The sequence below is a fragment of the Melozone crissalis genome, unplaced genomic scaffold (genome assembly GCF_028551555.1).
Source record: "Melozone crissalis strain CALT ecotype California unplaced genomic scaffold, PUWL_Pcris_2 ptg000042l_1, whole genome shotgun sequence".
Classification (NCBI taxonomy): Eukaryota; Metazoa; Chordata; class Aves; order Passeriformes; family Passerellidae; genus Melozone; species Melozone crissalis.
In genome coordinates this window covers 11274980-11292976 of record NW_026535820.1, presented here as the reverse complement: position 1 = coordinate 11292976, position 17997 = coordinate 11274980, and the positions used below count along the sequence as shown (strand labels likewise).

The 17997-nt window shown below is 37.2% G+C and overlaps 1 protein-coding gene across 2 annotated transcripts in view; it reads left to right on the top strand.

The window, feature by feature from the left end:
• Window positions 1-17997, top strand: part of SNTG1 (syntrophin gamma 1) — a 311971-nt gene that overhangs the window by 197336 nt on the left and 96638 nt on the right. For both annotated transcript variants that reach the window (XM_054284649.1, XM_054284651.1), the window contains exons 8-9: window positions 10850-10952; window positions 12359-12441. In XM_054284649.1, coding sequence (XP_054140624.1) covers window positions 10850-10952; window positions 12359-12441 — 186 coding nt within the window. The remainder of the gene's footprint in view (window positions 1-10849; window positions 10953-12358; window positions 12442-17997) is intronic.

The following is a 17997-nucleotide window of genomic DNA, read 5'->3' as shown; positions in this document are numbered from 1 at the left end:
TTTCTCAGAGATTAGATCCTGAGCAGCCAAGAAGCTTAGAAGAATTAACTGCTTATATTGATCTAAAACATTACTTCAAATACAAATTTGTCCAGGAATTTATTTTTTGTCATATTGAAGTTGATAACATTCAAAACTGAACAAATAGGAATAGGTGTGTAGAGTAATATTTATTCAAATACAGAATTAGAATTTGATTTCATACTCTTTAGGACCACTTTTTTATTCATTTTTCATGAGCATTTATATTCTGGTGCTTGATTAGTGTGACTGTTCATGAAAACTAAATGTTAAGGTCATATTTGCCAACAGCAAATTTTATATTGAATATGTAAATGTGAAATTTGCTACTAGCTGTGTGTTTGACCCCAGCCTTGCAATGGGATTAGTGTGAGCAAACTCTTGGTCTGGGAATGATCTTTTTTTTATCCTCAGACCTGGAGCTCTGCATAGTCAGGCAAAATGTTCAAGCCATGCAACATTTGCATTGTTTTCATAAAATTACTTACCATTTTAAGACTGTACTTCAAAATACTGTGTCAACTGTATGTTTTTCACTCTTCAACCACTAGGAGCAGAAACAATAGCTGGCATGTTATAGAGTCTGGTAATGTGTATGTATTTTGAATACTACTAATGAGGCCTTCAAAAATTGTAAACATAAAAAATTGTACTTGTTTAGTGTTTAGTAGCTGTCTTAGAAATTTCATGGAGAATTCAACCAGGAGGGCACTTTTTTCCTGGTAAATTTGAATTGTAAGAACAATTTGACTAAAAAGAGCAGGAGATTCTTATATATTTAATGGATTATTAAGCAGCTTCATTATTTCGTTAATAATCAGGATTAAAAAGCTCAAACCATTCAAGATCATTACTATAATAAGAAAAAAATGTCCATTATGATCAACTATGAAAAGAAAGTCCAAAAATGTAAAGTAATCAACATTACTTTAAATGAGTAATTTCATTAGAATTATTTCTTCCTGTTGAGGAGTACACATTACCTGAAAATTTTGAAAACCCTAATTTCAAGTTATTGTCTAGTTTCTGTCACAGTTTACTGGGAAAAAACATTTCCACTTTTTACTTTGTTTTGATTTTTACCTTTACTTAAAAAAAGTTTAAAAAGCAAAATTTCTGTATGAAGCTTTTTTATTTAGCATAATATGTTCCAGCAAAAGAAAAATACATATCCATTCATAAGAGGGTTTCTAGTGATCGTCATTTGAATTGTAACTGGGTAAATCTGGGAATCATGCAGATAAATGGAAAATTGTGCTTTATTCTGTAAATATTGATTTTGGTTTTTTCTTTATGTAACATGGGTAATGTCTTTAGCCTTTTGCTATATTTTGTATTTTTTTTGACTTTTGTATTGGGAGTGGAGAGTCATAAGTGCAAAACTTCTAAAGTTTTCCTGGATAATTGCTAAAATGTGGCTTTTGGTTTTGAGACATGATATACAATGTTTTTCTTCAATTCAGCTCATGATTATGTGCTGCATTATTGTTTTCTCTTACACTGTTGGATAGACTATGTGTTATACACTCTATTTTTTTCTAGAATAGTCATTGCATTATCATGCATTGTGTGCTGTAAAACTTGCAGGCCACGAGCAAACTCCTAATATTCTACATAGGAGATACTGATACTATTACCTGGTGTGCTGGTTTTCACATTTCATTAATTAGTAATTTAATGACTGAAACTCTGGCCTGTATAGAGCACAAAGTTTGTTTGTTTGGGGCAATTTTTATCACCAGAAAGTATTATTCCCATATAGTCTGTCATTTTTTGTAGGTTGATGGATGGTAATCAAAAGCTGGCTTAAATAGATGTTGGGGAAATCTGTGATGGGATATGGGATATTTAGTTGGTGTGTATTATACTGACCTTAAATTTTTTTTTTTTTTTTTAGTCCAAGAGAATGTGTTTCATTAATTTTTCCTGCTTTCTTTTAAAGATGATTTTTTTGATCTATTACTGTCTGAAACCCTTATTAGAGAATAGCACCACCAAAGATTGGTTGGTAGCCTACAAATAATTTGAAAATTACAATTCTGGCTTATGCTCAACACTTTATATTATATTGGACTAAAATTCACTAAAATGATACTATTTCTATGAGTAATAAAGATTGATTCCACAAGGGTTTTGTGCAGATATGATGAGTCAGTAGAATTTCTACATAATATCTAAGTATTAAATTATGGCCTGCTTAAAAGAAAAGAAAACATCTTTTAATTTTTATGTCATGCATCTTTGAAGGTAAATGTGCAAAGCCTCTGGAGCCTACTTAAAATGTGTTATAGTTGCTACAGATGTTGATAGATTTTTCTGAATATTCTCCATAACTAATTGGAAGGAGAAAAAACCCCAAACAACATTGTCAGCATAGACTACCATCATGGTTGCTTTCCAATTATTATGAAGTCCAAAAATCTTGTATCTTAAATTAGAAATCCTCTGTAGATTGATGGGAAAGCCTATCATTTATCTGGCTGTACGCACCACTGCACACACGATGCTGTGCAAGACTGTGGAAAGCTGTGCAGAAGTCAATAGATGCTGTTGCAACACCGGTGTAAATTCTTCTCCCATTTTTTTAGGAGTGTTGTTTGCTTAAAGGGTTCACACATTTCTCCCAAAGAAGCTTTGGTAAACATCTGGTTTTGACAATGTTGATTGAATTGATCCCAAACAAAATCTGGGTCCTGTGTAAATTTCTGAACTCTGCTGATGAGAAGTGTACTGCCATATATACAGTGATAATGAAAGTGTGTTGTACATGAAGATGAAACATACATGTAAATCATATGAGTTAGAATCTAAATTAGGCTTATGGATTTATAGCATTTGACTAATGGTGGAGTTGAGTAGGTTGCCTAAATACATATGGGGATTTTATAAGTCTCATAGAGTTGTAATACACAGTTAGAATCATGCAATCACGCAGAATCACTAGGTGGGAAGAGACCTTCAAGATCATTGAGTCCAACCCAGCCTTAACACCTCAACTAAACCATGACACCGAGTGCCACATCCAGTCTTTTTTAAATACATCCAGGGATGGTGACTCCACCACCTCCCTGGGCAGACCATTTCAGTACTTTATCACCCTTTCTGTAAAAAAAAAGCTTTTTCCTAGTATCCAATGTATATGTCCCTTGGCTTGGCTTAAGAATGTGCCCTCTGGTTTTATCAGTTGCTGCCTGGAGAAAGAGACCAACTCCCGCCTGACTACAGCCACCCTTCAGGGAGTTGAAGAGAGTAACAAAGTCACCTCTGAATCTCCTTTTCTCCAGGCTAAACACCCCCAGCTCCCTCAGTCATTCCTCACAGGGTTTGTGTTCCAAGCCCCTCACCAGCCTTGTTGCCTCCTCTGGATGCACTCAAGCCTTTCAAAGTCCTTCCCAAACTTAGGGGCTCAGAACTGGACACAGCACTCAAGGTGTGGCCTCACCAGTGCTAAGTACAGGGGAATGATGACCTCCCTGCTGCTGCTGGCCACTGTTCCTGATACAGGCTTTAACTACCTGAAAGTTTTTATTGTCCAAAAGTATTCAAGTTTCCTATTTCATATTAAAAAAAATGTAAATTACATGCTGTTTAATTTCAAGCACACTGTGAAAAATTCCATTGGTATTTCTGTCATTTTCAGTGTTTTTAAGAGATTTATCTTGTTCTTCTTGGCTAGTTGCTTTGGAAGCCATTACATATCTAATTTGAAAATATGTGTTCATGAATTAGCTTTGACAGAGAGAAAGTGCCCAGCTGCCGAATACATAATCACATTTAAAAAGTGGAACATCTGTGAGTGTTTAAAATGGAGAACTCTGTAACTAGTTCCTTTGTAACTACAACGTTCATTTACTGTAGTTAAATAATCCTGGAGAAGTAGAGCCATTCATGGAGTAGATAATGTGAAAACAAAGATAGGCAGTTCTGAACTCTGGCATGTACTTACTACAAATAGATATACCAAAAAAGCTCATAAAGCTTGGAAAGAGTTTGGCTTGAAGTCTTCTAGCTCTTTGGGGATTTTTTTGGTGTTTTCATAGGTATTTTCTTGTCCTGAATAGCTGCCTATCATGCAGAGCTGAATGGCTATTAAATGCATGTTTGTGTATTTCTTCAGTGGACCACAGTCCCACACAAGTATTAGTCCATAGGTTGAGAATTGTTAACAGGATCCATTATTTGATATTGAAATGAACATTTGCATTAGAATCAACTACCAGTTGGGATGATTCAAAGAATATACTGGCAGATCATGATAAATAGTGTATTGTAGTTGGGATCTATATAAGGAGTTGTTAATTTCCGTATTTCAGAATATGGTATGAAATGTTTCAGCCCAAGGACCCGTGATGTCCCATATGACCTATGAGTCATGGCCTCCAGGGTGTGTTCTCAGTTTTGTAAGACATAGCATTTTTTAATTCCTTGTATTTTGTAGTTTGTGTGTTGGAGTAATGGCCTTCTAATTATTTGCTATGAACTATGATGACCAGTATGTGCAGCTTTTAGAGAAACAGAATTCAAAATTAGGGTATACGACTTAAGAATGCAAATTAAGCACATAGTAGCAGTATTTTTATGAGTGATATTATTGATGCTAAGATTAAGGGAAGAAAAACAGGAAAATGCTGCAGACTTTTTTTTTTGTTTGCATTGATACCTTTTTCTAAAGCACTACTATATTACTTTTCAATAAATAAACATGCAGCGAAGCAATAATTAGTTGCAGCATGCTGCTATTCTGACTGAAAGAACAATAAACATTTTTGTGTTGACTGTGGAACATAAGAAAGGTTAAAGAGTTCCAGAAAACTGCAGTCAGATCTTTTAGACAAACTTGGAAGTGCTGCATTCCACACGTGTTAGACTTAAAAGTTTGAAATCATATTCTTTTTGTGCATTGAAGGAAGAACTGACAGGAGTCTATGTCCTCTGTGTGATCTATATTTGGTTGTCTATTGCCTGGTGGATGTTTTTTATTTTGTAGGTTTATTATGTTTTCAATAATTTTTTATTAAATTAATCTCTTTCTCCTACTTCCTCATTACACTTATTCATATTGCTTGCATCTGATTATTTTAGTCATTCCTGTGAAGGAAATTCTGTACAGGTCTCTCAGTGTTAGCTAATGTAAGTGGCCTACTTGGCATGTAGTCTTGAAAGACGATGAAATCTATTTTTAAAGGAGGATCACTTAGTTTTCTACTTATACAGTGTCAAGATTGCATGTTCTGGTACTTTTGTGACTAAAGCCCATGAGCCTGTGAAAATAGGTAGAGCAAGGATCAATGAAGGAGTTTATCTATAAGATGACTGGTATGATGCTGTACATCTGAGAAACCACCTAATGGTCTAGCTAAAACATGTGCTGTCACCTGGGATCAAGAGTAATTTTCTTTCGAAGTGGCCAGTCTGATGGGACTTGTCAAAAAGCATCAAACCCTGAATCTCTGTGTATGTTACTCTGAAATGATCTTTTTGTAGTAGCTTTAGTAGCTGGAACATTCACTAAGCAAGCACTGCCTCAATTCCGTTGCTTTGTCATCTTGCAGGTCCATAAACCTCTATCTGTACTTTTCAGAATAACTCTTTAGAGGTGGGCACTGGAGGGTGTCTTTGCTGTAAATTCCTATGTTACTGCATCCCCCTTCACTTTTTCAAAACAGTGCTAGCAGCAGGATACAAGCAGAAGAGAGCTCAGAATAGAAGGTTTTCCTGTGTTCTTGGGAAGTGCAACACTCTGCTCTGCAGCTCCTGTCCCCTTGTTTGAGATAGCCCCCAGTTCTAGTGTGCAGCCCTTGGGTTTGTGTCTAAATATCTAACATGGTTTTTGGAGCCAGACAGCAAAAACTTTAAAATGTACAATTGTGATAGTGTCAAACTATAGCCTGAAGTGTACTTTTAGTTGTGCAGTCTGAATAGGAACTTCTGTCATAAAATTGTTTTCTATATACAGCCATATACACCATACACAGTTCGCTCTGTATATCGGAAAGAGAAATTTTCTGAAGGGAAGCAGCTTTGATATCTCTTGATAATATGTTTCTTTATTAACTTCAATTATTGGCAAATACTGTGATAAATATTTGGTCATAGGAATTAAAAACTCACTATGCACTGATGTGTTCCTAAGAGTTCTGTATTAACTGCATGATGCTTTTACTAAATAAAGAAGTAGATTTTTAAAATAAACACAAATTCAAGACAGTTGTGTGCATGAAGCCTGGTAGGTTTTGACCTCTGTGTGATTGTGTTAAAATGTGTGTTTTGTTATCTGCTGATGGACCTGATGCTTGGGCATTGTGCAACTGTAGAGTGGCTAGAAAGGTGTCTTCTAACTTTTCTTTTTTTTTCTGTTTTCCCAATCTGTGTAGTTCAAGGTAATCACCAAAAAATTGAATTTTTCTTAAAAAACTGAAAAATGAAATTTGCTTCAATTCAAGAGAATATAGATCTTGGGATCTAAATAAGTATTCTGTTTTAAATCCTTACCACTTTATTGGTGGGTGAATTTCACTGGTAATTTGAGAGGGGATTTGCAGTCTTATTCATGAAAGAATACGTACAGAAGGGACTTCATCCTTCATTGCTTTCCTGAATATATTGAGAGAGACTTCAGCATATGCTCAAATGTTTACTTGAACTGGGAATTTAAAAGGGTTTATAAATGTAAAAGGCAGTATCATTGTAGACATTATTAAAAATTCGGATTAGTGTTGTTACTATGTAGATATTTTCTTCAGCAATATCACACATCACCAGAAAATTTACTTTTTCAAATAGCTCCCTTACAGTCATTGCAGCAATTGCATAAAGATATAGTCACTGTCGCTCCAGAAACTCTGACTCTCTTGTCACTATTTCACTAGCTACTGGCTCAGACATGCACAACTGGGTTTTTTACCTCTCTCATTTCATTCATGAACGTCCTAACTTTATATAGGGCTATTTGTTGTAGAAGTAAATTAATTCTTGGTCCCACTGGTAGTAAGGTTATACTTTTTATAACAGAGTTTATTGACAATATTTAATGCTTCTGTTTGTACGGTTCTTTCCATATGTACTCATTCTGAATTAAAAATATATATGATTTTTGAAACAGCAGCAGGAATTTAATATATATAGCCATAATGTTGGTGAGATGTTAAGATTTTTCTGTGTCATGGCTTTTTCCTGTTACAGGAGTGATTTTGTTAGATGCTGTGCACCAACAAATGAATAGCTGGTATTTTTCACTAGCTGAAATAAAAACATAAAGGTAAATAAACTAGTAACAGCAGTGCTAAATGTCTTTTCATCATTTGATATGAAACTTCTATATCAACATATTAAATGTTACTATTATTAATTTTTAACTAGAAAAGTTAAAACTTGACATAGTTAGGTAAATTCATATGCCTAAAATCTAAGGATTCATAGAATATCTCAAAAATATTAACAAAAAAGTCTATCCTGACTAGTCTTGAATAGACTAACTGAATAGTCTATATAGCCTCTGAAAGTAAAATAGATCATTGCCTTTCAATGATCCAAACAATAAGCAATTCTTTTTAATGGTGTCTGGTCATGCATTTTCTGCAATTTAGGACACATTGTTTTAGAAATTGCCAGATCTCTTCTGAAGGGAGTTTATCCATGCCCTACAATGGGTATATATGATGTAGTGGGAAATTGGAAATTTTAGGTCTACTGCTAAGTTAAATTTTTGTCATAAAAATATTCCCTGCATTTAGCACTGGGAATTTTGTGTTGAAGACCAAAGTGAGTTCTCCCCTCAGTCTCCCCACTGTCAGGCTGAAGATACCAAAAATTACCTCATATGGTTTCAACTTCAGACCCTTTACCATCCTCATAGCTCTCAGACACTCTCTAATAGCTTGATGTCTTTTTTTATATTGTGGTGCCCTACACTGCCCCCAGCACTGAAGGTGAGGCTGCCCCAGTACAGAGCAAAGCAAAGCAAGAAAATCCCCTCCCTTGCCAGGTGGAGATGTTTTGCCCAGGAGATGTGGTTGGCCCTCCTGGCTGCCGGGGCACTGTTGACTCATATTCCACTTGCCATCAACCAGGATGGCAAAATGTTTTAAATATTTTTATTTTATGCAAGTTTAGACATGGCTTCTTTATTAGCGGTAATGAACTGAAAATCTCTTTACTTATATAGCTATGTTTCAGTAATATTCAATTTTGTTGACCATTTATACACAGTGGGAATGAGGCCCTAATTTAAATTCAGTACTGATACAGACTGTTATTTGGGGCTAGCATTATCTTTAGTAATTTGATTTTTCATTTCATATGTAAATTAAAGGCAAAGAATGTAAAATAACAGTAAAGCTTTCAAATGAAAGCTAGAAAAATACAAAAAAGTAATTAAAATGCTCATTGTCTTCACCTAACCTTATTTCCCAGAATGGTATTGTTAATGACTAGAAAGTAAGCAATTGGAATCGATAACTCATCTGCTCTTTGTTGAATCATTACCTAGTAGTTTTCTCTTTTAATCTTTTATCTCTCTTTAGTCTTTATTCAGCATGTCAAAATCTAGTAACTTTCTGGATTATATGCTTCATACACTCCAAAATACGTTTCACTGAATAAGTATTGCTGATTTCAACTGAAATGTGTTCCAGCTTAAAGTTTTAATCCTATGAGATAAGGAGGTTTGAGGGAGAGAGAGGTAAGAGAAAAAAGTCACAGTAGGCTACTTATGGCTTTATAAAGCAATATATTATCCAGTGAAATCATGTAGACTCTTGGAAGAATGATTTAGGGCTGTTATTGTCTCAGCTTCTTTCACAGATGATATCCACTTATCTTAAAAGGTGACTTTAATATATAAAAGTTAGTAATGCTGTAACGTCTTCACTTTTTTATTTTCTGTTTCTGAGTAAAAAGAAATACCTTTTTTTAACAGCAGAGAGAGTAGCTGTATTTTCCTGTACCTTATCTGTCCACATCTGTTGAAACAATACAGAGTACATACCTGTAAGCTTCTGCTTTGGTTCTGACTACTCTAAACTGTGTGACTGCTACATAAGAGAGGAAAAGAATGAATTTTCTATGGAGGCTGAGGATATAGGATGCTATCTCTCATTGAATTCAGGACTTCAGAGCCTTGGTCTACTTTTCTGCACATTACAAGTCGTCTTTCTAAGAAATAATTGCTGCTTATAAATTTTAAGTTACAAAATGCACCAGAACTGGGAGCAGCTCATCAAAGAGACTCATGTTTTAGCCTAAGTTATTCGTTTATTCTGTTACAGGTGAAGTTTTTGGATGCAGTATAAGTTATTAAATCTGTTGTGATGTTTCTGTGTTTATTTGCACGCATACTTATAAATACATACTAAACTGCAAAATGTGCATTGCCTGCTACTGTGATATTCTAAACAATAAAGACCCTAAAATTTCAGTTATTGAATCAAATATTCTGTCATCATATTTCAATCCTCTGTGGCAACCAGCCTGGAGTAGGCAATATTGTGTTTGAAGGCAAAGTTGACATTTTTTCCTGAATTACTTTAAGTTTACAGCATAATGCAGTGATTGCATGTGAAAGCATCCCAATGTATAGTTATACATATGCATGTAAATAACTCTGTTGAGTGGGTTATTGACAAGCATAATTAAAGAATAACAGTGCTTCATGAATTATTTACAAGGCTTTCCCACAAGCAGCAGCATGACAGAAGAGTTGCCTATGTGTTATCCAGCTACACAAGAGAAAGGGAGGAAATATGTTCTAGTTTAAAATGATTGCCTAATGTCTCACTGTGTGCAGCTCTCTCTCACAGCAGCTCTCAGCTGCCTGTGATCTGGCTCTTCACAGTATGAGCACAGTCACTCAGAGAGACATGACATTCTGTCATTGTACACCCAAATTAAATCAACCCTTGAAGGATTTTGAAGTTATAGAGCCAGAACAGGAAATGGTTGTTCTCTGAAGCAGATCTGGTTGTTCTTGGCTCTCATAAACCAATTCAGATGTTCCTCCTCATCCATTTAATACAGCATTTGGCTTAGTTGCTTTTGTGCCTCCTTTCTGCTACTTTTGGGAGGTGGCTGGAGTCCCTCACTCTGCTGTATGTTTGGGGTGTCTACAGCTATATCCCACAAAAGCTAAAGATGAACAGAAGCCAAAAGGGTAACTACTGGGAGAGTACAGGAAGGCTAAATGTATTCCCAGCTGGATAGGTTCTTTGCACATTCTATGTCCAAAATGCAAGATGCCCTTTGGCAAAACCTAAGCTTGTGCTTATCTAAGATTTAAAGCTTAAAATAGGTTCTTTTCCTCTGTGTCTGTGATGAAGATTAGGTCTCTCATCCATGCCGGAGTGCCTCAGCTAAATTTAACTCTGAGTGTTGGAAAGACTTGCTCATAGGATTATGGTGCAGCTGTGGAAACTACTGCTGTCGTTTTGGTTGAGGATTTATAAGACAAGCGAAAATATATGTGCAAAGAGAAAATATGTATGTATTTTTTAAAATAAATACATGCTAGGGGGGATGATTCTTGATCTTAAAGAAGGAGTTACATAGCTGAATATTTTCAAGGAGAAAGTCTGCAACAGCACAGGTCAAAGCCAGTACTAATACAGAAGGGTAATGCTCCCCTCACCTCATTAACTGTATGTGTGGCTAGAAACACAATAGACAAGTGCATAGCAAGCTTTACATCTTGCTTTATTCTCAAAGAAATGTAATTGCAATAAACTGCTAAGCAGTTACATTCTGGTATGGGAAAGCTGTGTGGTGTTGCTTACATTTGCTAATGCATTTTGATAATAAGTTAATTTCAAGGTGTCTGCCTTTATTTCTTTTCCAGGTACAGGTCCTTCGCAATGCAGGGGAAGAAGTGACCCTAACTGTGTCCTTTCTGAAAAGAGCACCTGCTTTTCTCAAACTGCCACTGAATGAAGATTGTGCATGTAAGACTTTATTACATGACCAAAGAACCCTCAATTCAGACCCATGAACACTTGCAGCTTCTGAACTACTGTGAGGGTGATTGGCAGCTGCTTTTACAATCAGCATTGGTGTCTAAATATGAGTTGATCCTATTGCCAGGGTTAGTGGCAATAGGAAAAATTTTTCTCTTTCTCAAGAGAAAAATTGCTATCTGTGGTAGAAAAAACAGATAAACAGACTGGTGTGAATCAGTAAAGTTGCAGGTGAAACAGTAGAATTACATTAGTTTGCAATAGCTCACGTCCTGGTGCAGCGTATTTAAAATCAATTTTTCGGGCAGCATCAGCTAGTATTTTAGTCCCAGGGAGTTTTTTCTTGTAAATGTGAAAATGAGATTGTGTGTATATATTTAGAGGACTTTGCTGTTTAAAATTCAGAGGCTTTGGTGGAGATGTCTGTCTACCTAAGAATAAATTACTCTGGAATGATAAGTATTTTGTTTTAGTCCAAACTGAGTTTTAGTGAACTAACCCCATGAGAGTCATATGGAGACAGCTGTCTTCCTTTAATTATATTAAATTGTAAGTGTGGATGCATAATTATAGGCAATTGCAGCATATCTAACCATATTTATATATCAGCCTGTGCCTTTTGCCACCTCTGCTTTCCTTCTGCTTTTTACTCCCTAAGAGAGTAAATTAAATTGCTCAGCTTAAAGCAACAAAACAATAAATATTGGATTTCAATACCTATAGCCTTTAAGTTTGTAGGAATTAAATAATCTAAATAATGAAATAGCATTTTATACAAACATTTGATGGAACCTTGTCTTTTTATTTTGCCTATGTATTAAATTCATATGAAACAAGAAAAAAAATCAGAACACTGTATTCTTAAATAAAAAAAAATGTATCCCAGTACTTTTTCCCTTTTATGAAAGGCTGTGGTACCACTGAGTAGCCTGAGTGATGCACAGGAATGTGCATTTGCATGGGTCCTATCTTGTCACTTTTGAGGCGTAGCACTGTAATTTCCTAAACCATTACAAGAACATTTAGAACTGTAAACTCCACTGAGAGTAACAAAAGGGTTATCTGACAAATTCCTTCCAGTAAAAACTGACAGACAAGGTACACACTTCCCTTTTATTGTCAAATTTGAAAGAAGCAATGTGGGATGTTTTTCTTACCAAGCAGACAATAACTTTTTTTTAATCAAAGCATTGGGATAGGTTTTCTTGAGCCTCCATTTAGCTTACAAAGGCAATCCCCTCAAGCCAGAAAACTGATACTGGCTGAATAGAGAAAGTAAATGAATGTTATATATGATAGAAGTTTTTTGGTTTTATGGAGAATGCATACATACATACACAAATTTTAATTATAGATTAACAAATAATTTTCTTGTGAATTTGTATTTGTATTAGGTGCCCCCAGTGACCAAAGCAGTGGCACATCCTCTCCCCTGTGTGACAGTGGTTTGCATCTCAACTACCACCCTAACAACACGGTAAGAGCTTGTATCTCCTTGATGGAATTACACAGAAGAGTAATTATAGTATAATAGCTAAGTGGAAGTACTAATAAAGGACATCAACAGGGAGGAGCTCTGGCTAACTCTGGAGACAGTTCTGTAGAGGGAAACAAGAGCAGCCAGAAATTATGTCTGGGAATTAAATGTGGCAAATGATTACAGCTGAGATTGTGCCTTGATGCATATGATTACTGTTTACTTGGGCAGTAGGGATTTTGCAAAAGTTTTTCCTTCTACATTTTTTGCTCTGCATAGAAATTAAAATTCTTAAAATGCAAATATATTTATTTATAAAAAAGGGAGAAAGGTTTTTGAGAATTTTTTCCATTACTTATATTGCATGCATTATCTAAAGCTTTTGTCAAAAGATGATCAGGTGCATGTTTTTGCCTATTTTTAAGGTGAGAGTGTTCTACTTCTAGTAATGTGTACTTGAAATCTTTCCCAAACTGGGATAACATTGTGGAGCAGAGTGCCTCTGGGATAAAATGCTACAGATGTCTGATCAGATATTTAATGAAAGACACTTTTGAAGTGCAACAAGGGCCTTTAAAAAGTTTTCTTAGCCACAAAATGCAAAATTTCCTTTGTTTTATACAGATCTAAAGCTTTTTCGTTCAGTATTTGGCTTTGTGATAGATGAAAATAGAATTATAAACCAGTATAAATCATAATTAAAAAAAAAAACTAAAACCTGAAACGTAAGCCATACTGAGAAGCCATTTAGTTTCCATCTTGTTTTATTATACTTTCATATTTTCTATAAAATGTTTTAATTAGCAGCCCACAGATTTAAATATCAATACCATAGATTTAAACAGAATTACAATCTGGAAAACTCTTGAGAATTATGAACATTTTAGGAAGTGGAATTTATGAATAGATAACATCAATAAAATTGATATCAAATAACAATAAAAATACATGTAAGTGATGCAGCAACAACAAAAGCAGACATATCTAAGGAATCTATATAGGTATGTATGTCTATATGTAAAAAAGCTATGGCAGTAGATCCTAAGCTGATTTATTCAACTAGCTGCTACAATTCTAATTTTGCTTTTATGATAAAAAACATGCTTTCATTTGTGAATTCTTTTTTTGCAGATGTCAAAACTGATCTAAATGAGCTGTAGTTTCTGTTTGAACTGACAATAATTTACTGAAGCCAAGTGTTTTTATTTCAGTTTAAATAATATAATCTGGTATCACGAGCCTATAATTCACCCTAAATTAAATCTTCAAGTGAAGACCAAGATGTGGTTCTGACATGTCCCCTTGTGATGGGAACAGAGAGCTTCATAAAACCAAACCTCTGAATGAATTCCTAAGTTATGTACAACTCTTATGTCACAGCTCTTAATTTTTGTCAGAATATTTTCTAGAAGGAATTATGACACCTGGATAAACATGATTGGTGAGCAACTGGCTCATGGTTGGACACGAAGAGTTATAGTAAACAGAGTGAATTTAGGTGACTGCTCACTAGTGGGGTTCTGCTGTATCTTAGACCCAGTGGCCATCAGCATTTTGATCAATGTCTTGGGTTCAGGACTCAAAGGGAAACTAAGTAAGTTTGCAGAGGAGGAGGAAAATTTGGAGGAACTTTTGATTCCCTCAAAAGCAGAGAGGCTTTACAGAGAGACCTCAACAAATCTGTGGGCTGAGCAGCCACCAACCTTATGAATTTTAACAAGGGCAAGAGCTGGATTCTGCCCCGTGGAGGGGCAGCCTCTGGATGTACAGACAGGCTGGGGAAGGAGAAGCTGGTAAGCAGAGTCACAGAAAGGGATCTGGGGGTCCTGGTTGGTGGAAAGTTGAATGTGAGTCAGCAGTGCACTGGCAGCCAGGAGGGCCAGCCCTGCCCTGGGTTGCATCACGCACAGCATGGCCAGCCAGGCAAGGGAGGGGATTGTCCTGCTCTGCTCTGTGACTGCTTCACCTCGAGTGCTGGGAGCAGTGTTGGGCACCATAGTATAAAACAGGTACAAAGCTGTTAGAGAGCTCCAAAGGAGGTCAAAGAAGGTGGTGAAGGATCTGGAGGAGAAGCTGTATGAGAAGAGGTCACTTGGTCTGTTCAGCCTCAAGAAGAGGGGACTGAGGGGAGACCTCATTGCAGTTACAACTTCCTTGTGAGAGGAAGAAGAGAGGCAGACACTGATCTTTTCTCTGTGTGACCAGTGATAGGACCCAAGGGAATGGTGTGTCTGCGAGGTTTATTTTGGATATTAGAAAAAGGTTCTTTGCTTAGAGGATGGAACACTGGAACAGGCTCCCCAGGGAGGTGGTTACAGCATCAGCCTCACAGAGTGCAAGAAGAGTTTGAAAAAACTCTCAGGAACATTGTGAGATTCTTGGAGATATCCTGTACAGGGACAAGAGTTGGACTTGATGATCCTTGTGGGTCCTGTCCAACTCAGACGTTCCATGATTCTGTGGCATACAGCCACAGTTTTGTTTCTTAATTTATAGTCTTTTTAATTACTTTGAAGGAGGCTTTTGATTCAAAACTTGGAGTAGACAAGACTTTGGTCTTTTGTCAGCAGTTTACAGAATTATGCAGTCTAAAGGCAGAGTTAACATTTTTGTTGTAGCCATATCTAGGCCTACAGTTTGTACCTGAACTTTTATTGCATTTCATCTTTTCCTTAAGTTTAATCACAGGTGAAGAAAGGTTCCCAGAAGCAGAGAGAAAGCATTAAAAATTCAAGATGTTCAAAACAACATCCTAGTGTAGTCTTCCTAGATAATAATTTATTTATTTTTATTGAATCTGTGGAATTTCTCACCAGAAATTTAGTGTTTTAAATAAGTGAACTACCTATGAAAAGCTTGCTGCTCAGCTAACATGATATTTATTATGATATTTTATTTCATATACATAAAAGATATACGAACATATATGCAAAAGCAAAGTTCAAATTGGTAAAGCTTTATAATTCCATAGATCTTACACAGAATGCACACTCTAGAAAAATATAAGGTGCACCTAATTTTGGTAATATTTATATTATAGAAGATAGCAGTAAAAAAAAAAGAAATTTGAGATTAAAAAGAATGTAAATCAGCAGGTTTAATTTTACTGATATGTTGATATACTGTCACTTGTTACTTGGGAGAAGTGGCCAACCCCCAGCTGGCTACAGCTTCATTTCAGGTGGTTGTTGAGAGTGATAAGGTCTCCCTGAGCCTTCCTTTCTCCAGGCTAAACAACCTCAGTTCCTCCAGCAGCTCCTCACATGGCTTATGCTCCAAACCCTTTTCCAACCACGTTGCCCTTTTCTGGACATGCTGCAGCACCTCTGTGTCCTTGTTGGAGTAAGGGGCACAGAACTGAACATGGCATTCAAGGTGTGGCCTCACCAGTGCCAAATACAGGGGCACAGTCACTGCCATGGTCCTGCTGGCCGCACTATTTCTGATCAGGCCAGGATACCGATGGCCCTCTTGGCCTCGTGGGCACACACTGGCTCATTTTCTGTTGACCAGCACCCCCAGGTCCTTTCTCATCATGCAGATTTCTAGTCACTCTGCCCGCAGCCTGTAGTGCTGCCTGGGGATTGTTGTGACAAAAGTGCAGGACCTGGAACTTTGTCTTGTGAATCTCATACAGTTGCCCTCAGTCCATTGATTCAGTCTGTCCAGATCCCCCCTGCAGAGCCTTCCTACCCTTCAGCAGATCAGCACTCCTGTCCCACTTGATGTCAGCTGTGAACTCACGATACACTTCATCCCCTCTTCCAGATCAATATTAAATATTAAACAGTGCCGGCCCCAACACTGAACCCTAGACAATGCCAGTCATGACTGTCCACCAACTGGATGTGTCTCCAGTCACCACCACTCTCTGGGTCTCTCCATCCAGCCATTTTTTTTACCCAGTTGTCCTGGTTTAGGGCAAATCTGGGAGAAAACCTCCAAAAGGGCCCCCCACAAAAAACCAGCCCACACAGCCCCACCCACAAACCGGTTCGGAAAAATTTCCTCGGAGAGAAATGGAAAGAACCTGTTTATTTAACAGGCAAGGCACTCCCCAGCACAGAAAATGAACAATACCAGATGACAAAACTCATCCACTGCTCTGAAGAGATGACAAATTCAGAAAGTCTCTCTGGTGGGTGGTTGCTCAGTTATCGGTCCCTCCGGCACTGGGAAAGGCTGTGGCCTAGAGTAGGCCCCGGCAGGCTACAGAGTGCAAACTCTCAGTGTTTCCCCAGATCCTGGTCTGGAGCAGGTTCGAATGGTTCCAAGAAAAAGGGAAGGAAAAACAGTCCAGGGAAAACTCGGACTGCCCCAGCTAGCTAAACTAAAAAGCGAAAGGACTGTGATGTTCTGCCCCGTCCATGCCCACACAACTGCAGTGGAGTTCTGTGTTCCAGTAGACTGTGGGGGAAAGTGCAGCTGATAACGAAACTCTGTGCTCCTTCTTCTCCCCGCCTCATAAACAGAACAGACAACTGGGGATACAAGCATCATAATGTCACCCTAGGACACCAGTGAACTGTGGACCCATTGAAGTCATGAGCAGCCAGTTTCTTTAGGAGAATGCTGTGCCAAAGGTTTTACTAAAGTCCAGGCTGACATCATCTACAGCCTTTCCCTTGTCCACTAGATTGGTCACCTGGTCATAAATGGAGATTAGGTGCAGGATGTGTCTTACACAAGCCTGTGCTGGCTGGGCCTGATTCCCTTGTTGTCCAGTAAATGGTGTGGGATGGCACTCAGGATGATCTGCTCCATGACCTGCCCCAGGTCCATCTGACAGGCCTGTAGTTCCCCAAATCCTCCTTCTAAGCCTGTCTTGTAGATGGCATCATATTTGCTGACATCCTGTCAACTGAGACCTCGCTCGTTAGCCAGGGCTGCTGGTAAATGATGGAAGGTGACTCACTGAGCTCTTGTGCCAGCTCCCTCAATATCCTTCAGTATATCCCACCTGGCCACATTGACCTGTGTGTGCCTAACTGCTGCAGCAGATCACTGGCCATTTCCCCTTGGATTATGATGGCTTCCGTCTGCTCCCTATCCCTGTCTCCCAGCTCAGACATTTGCTACCAGGCAAATAATTGGTCATGCTATTAAAGATCGTGGTAAAGAGGACATTAAATACCTCAGCCTTTTCTTCATCCTTTGTTGCTGTGAGAAGGCACTTTGAAGAATCCTGCTCTCTCAGAAAAAAACCATCATCATTAGCACTATTTTTTAAAGCATTTTATAAAGAAAGAGGTGTTGTATTTTTAGAAACAGATGTTGATAATTTTACTTTCTATAATCATTTCTCATGCAAATTGATATTCTTTAAGAAGGCTGGTCAAATTAGGCTCTAGATACTTAAATACTCATTCTTTGTAGATATGATCATAAACATGATAAAGTTCAGTTTTCATATAAGCAATGTCTTCTGTAAGTAGGTAAAATTAAAATATTCATCACTTCAGCATGTAGTTTTGACAATTTTGACAATTTTCATCACATGTAAATTCCATTCCCAATTACCATGTTTTGAGGTTATATCATTAGAAAAGATATTTA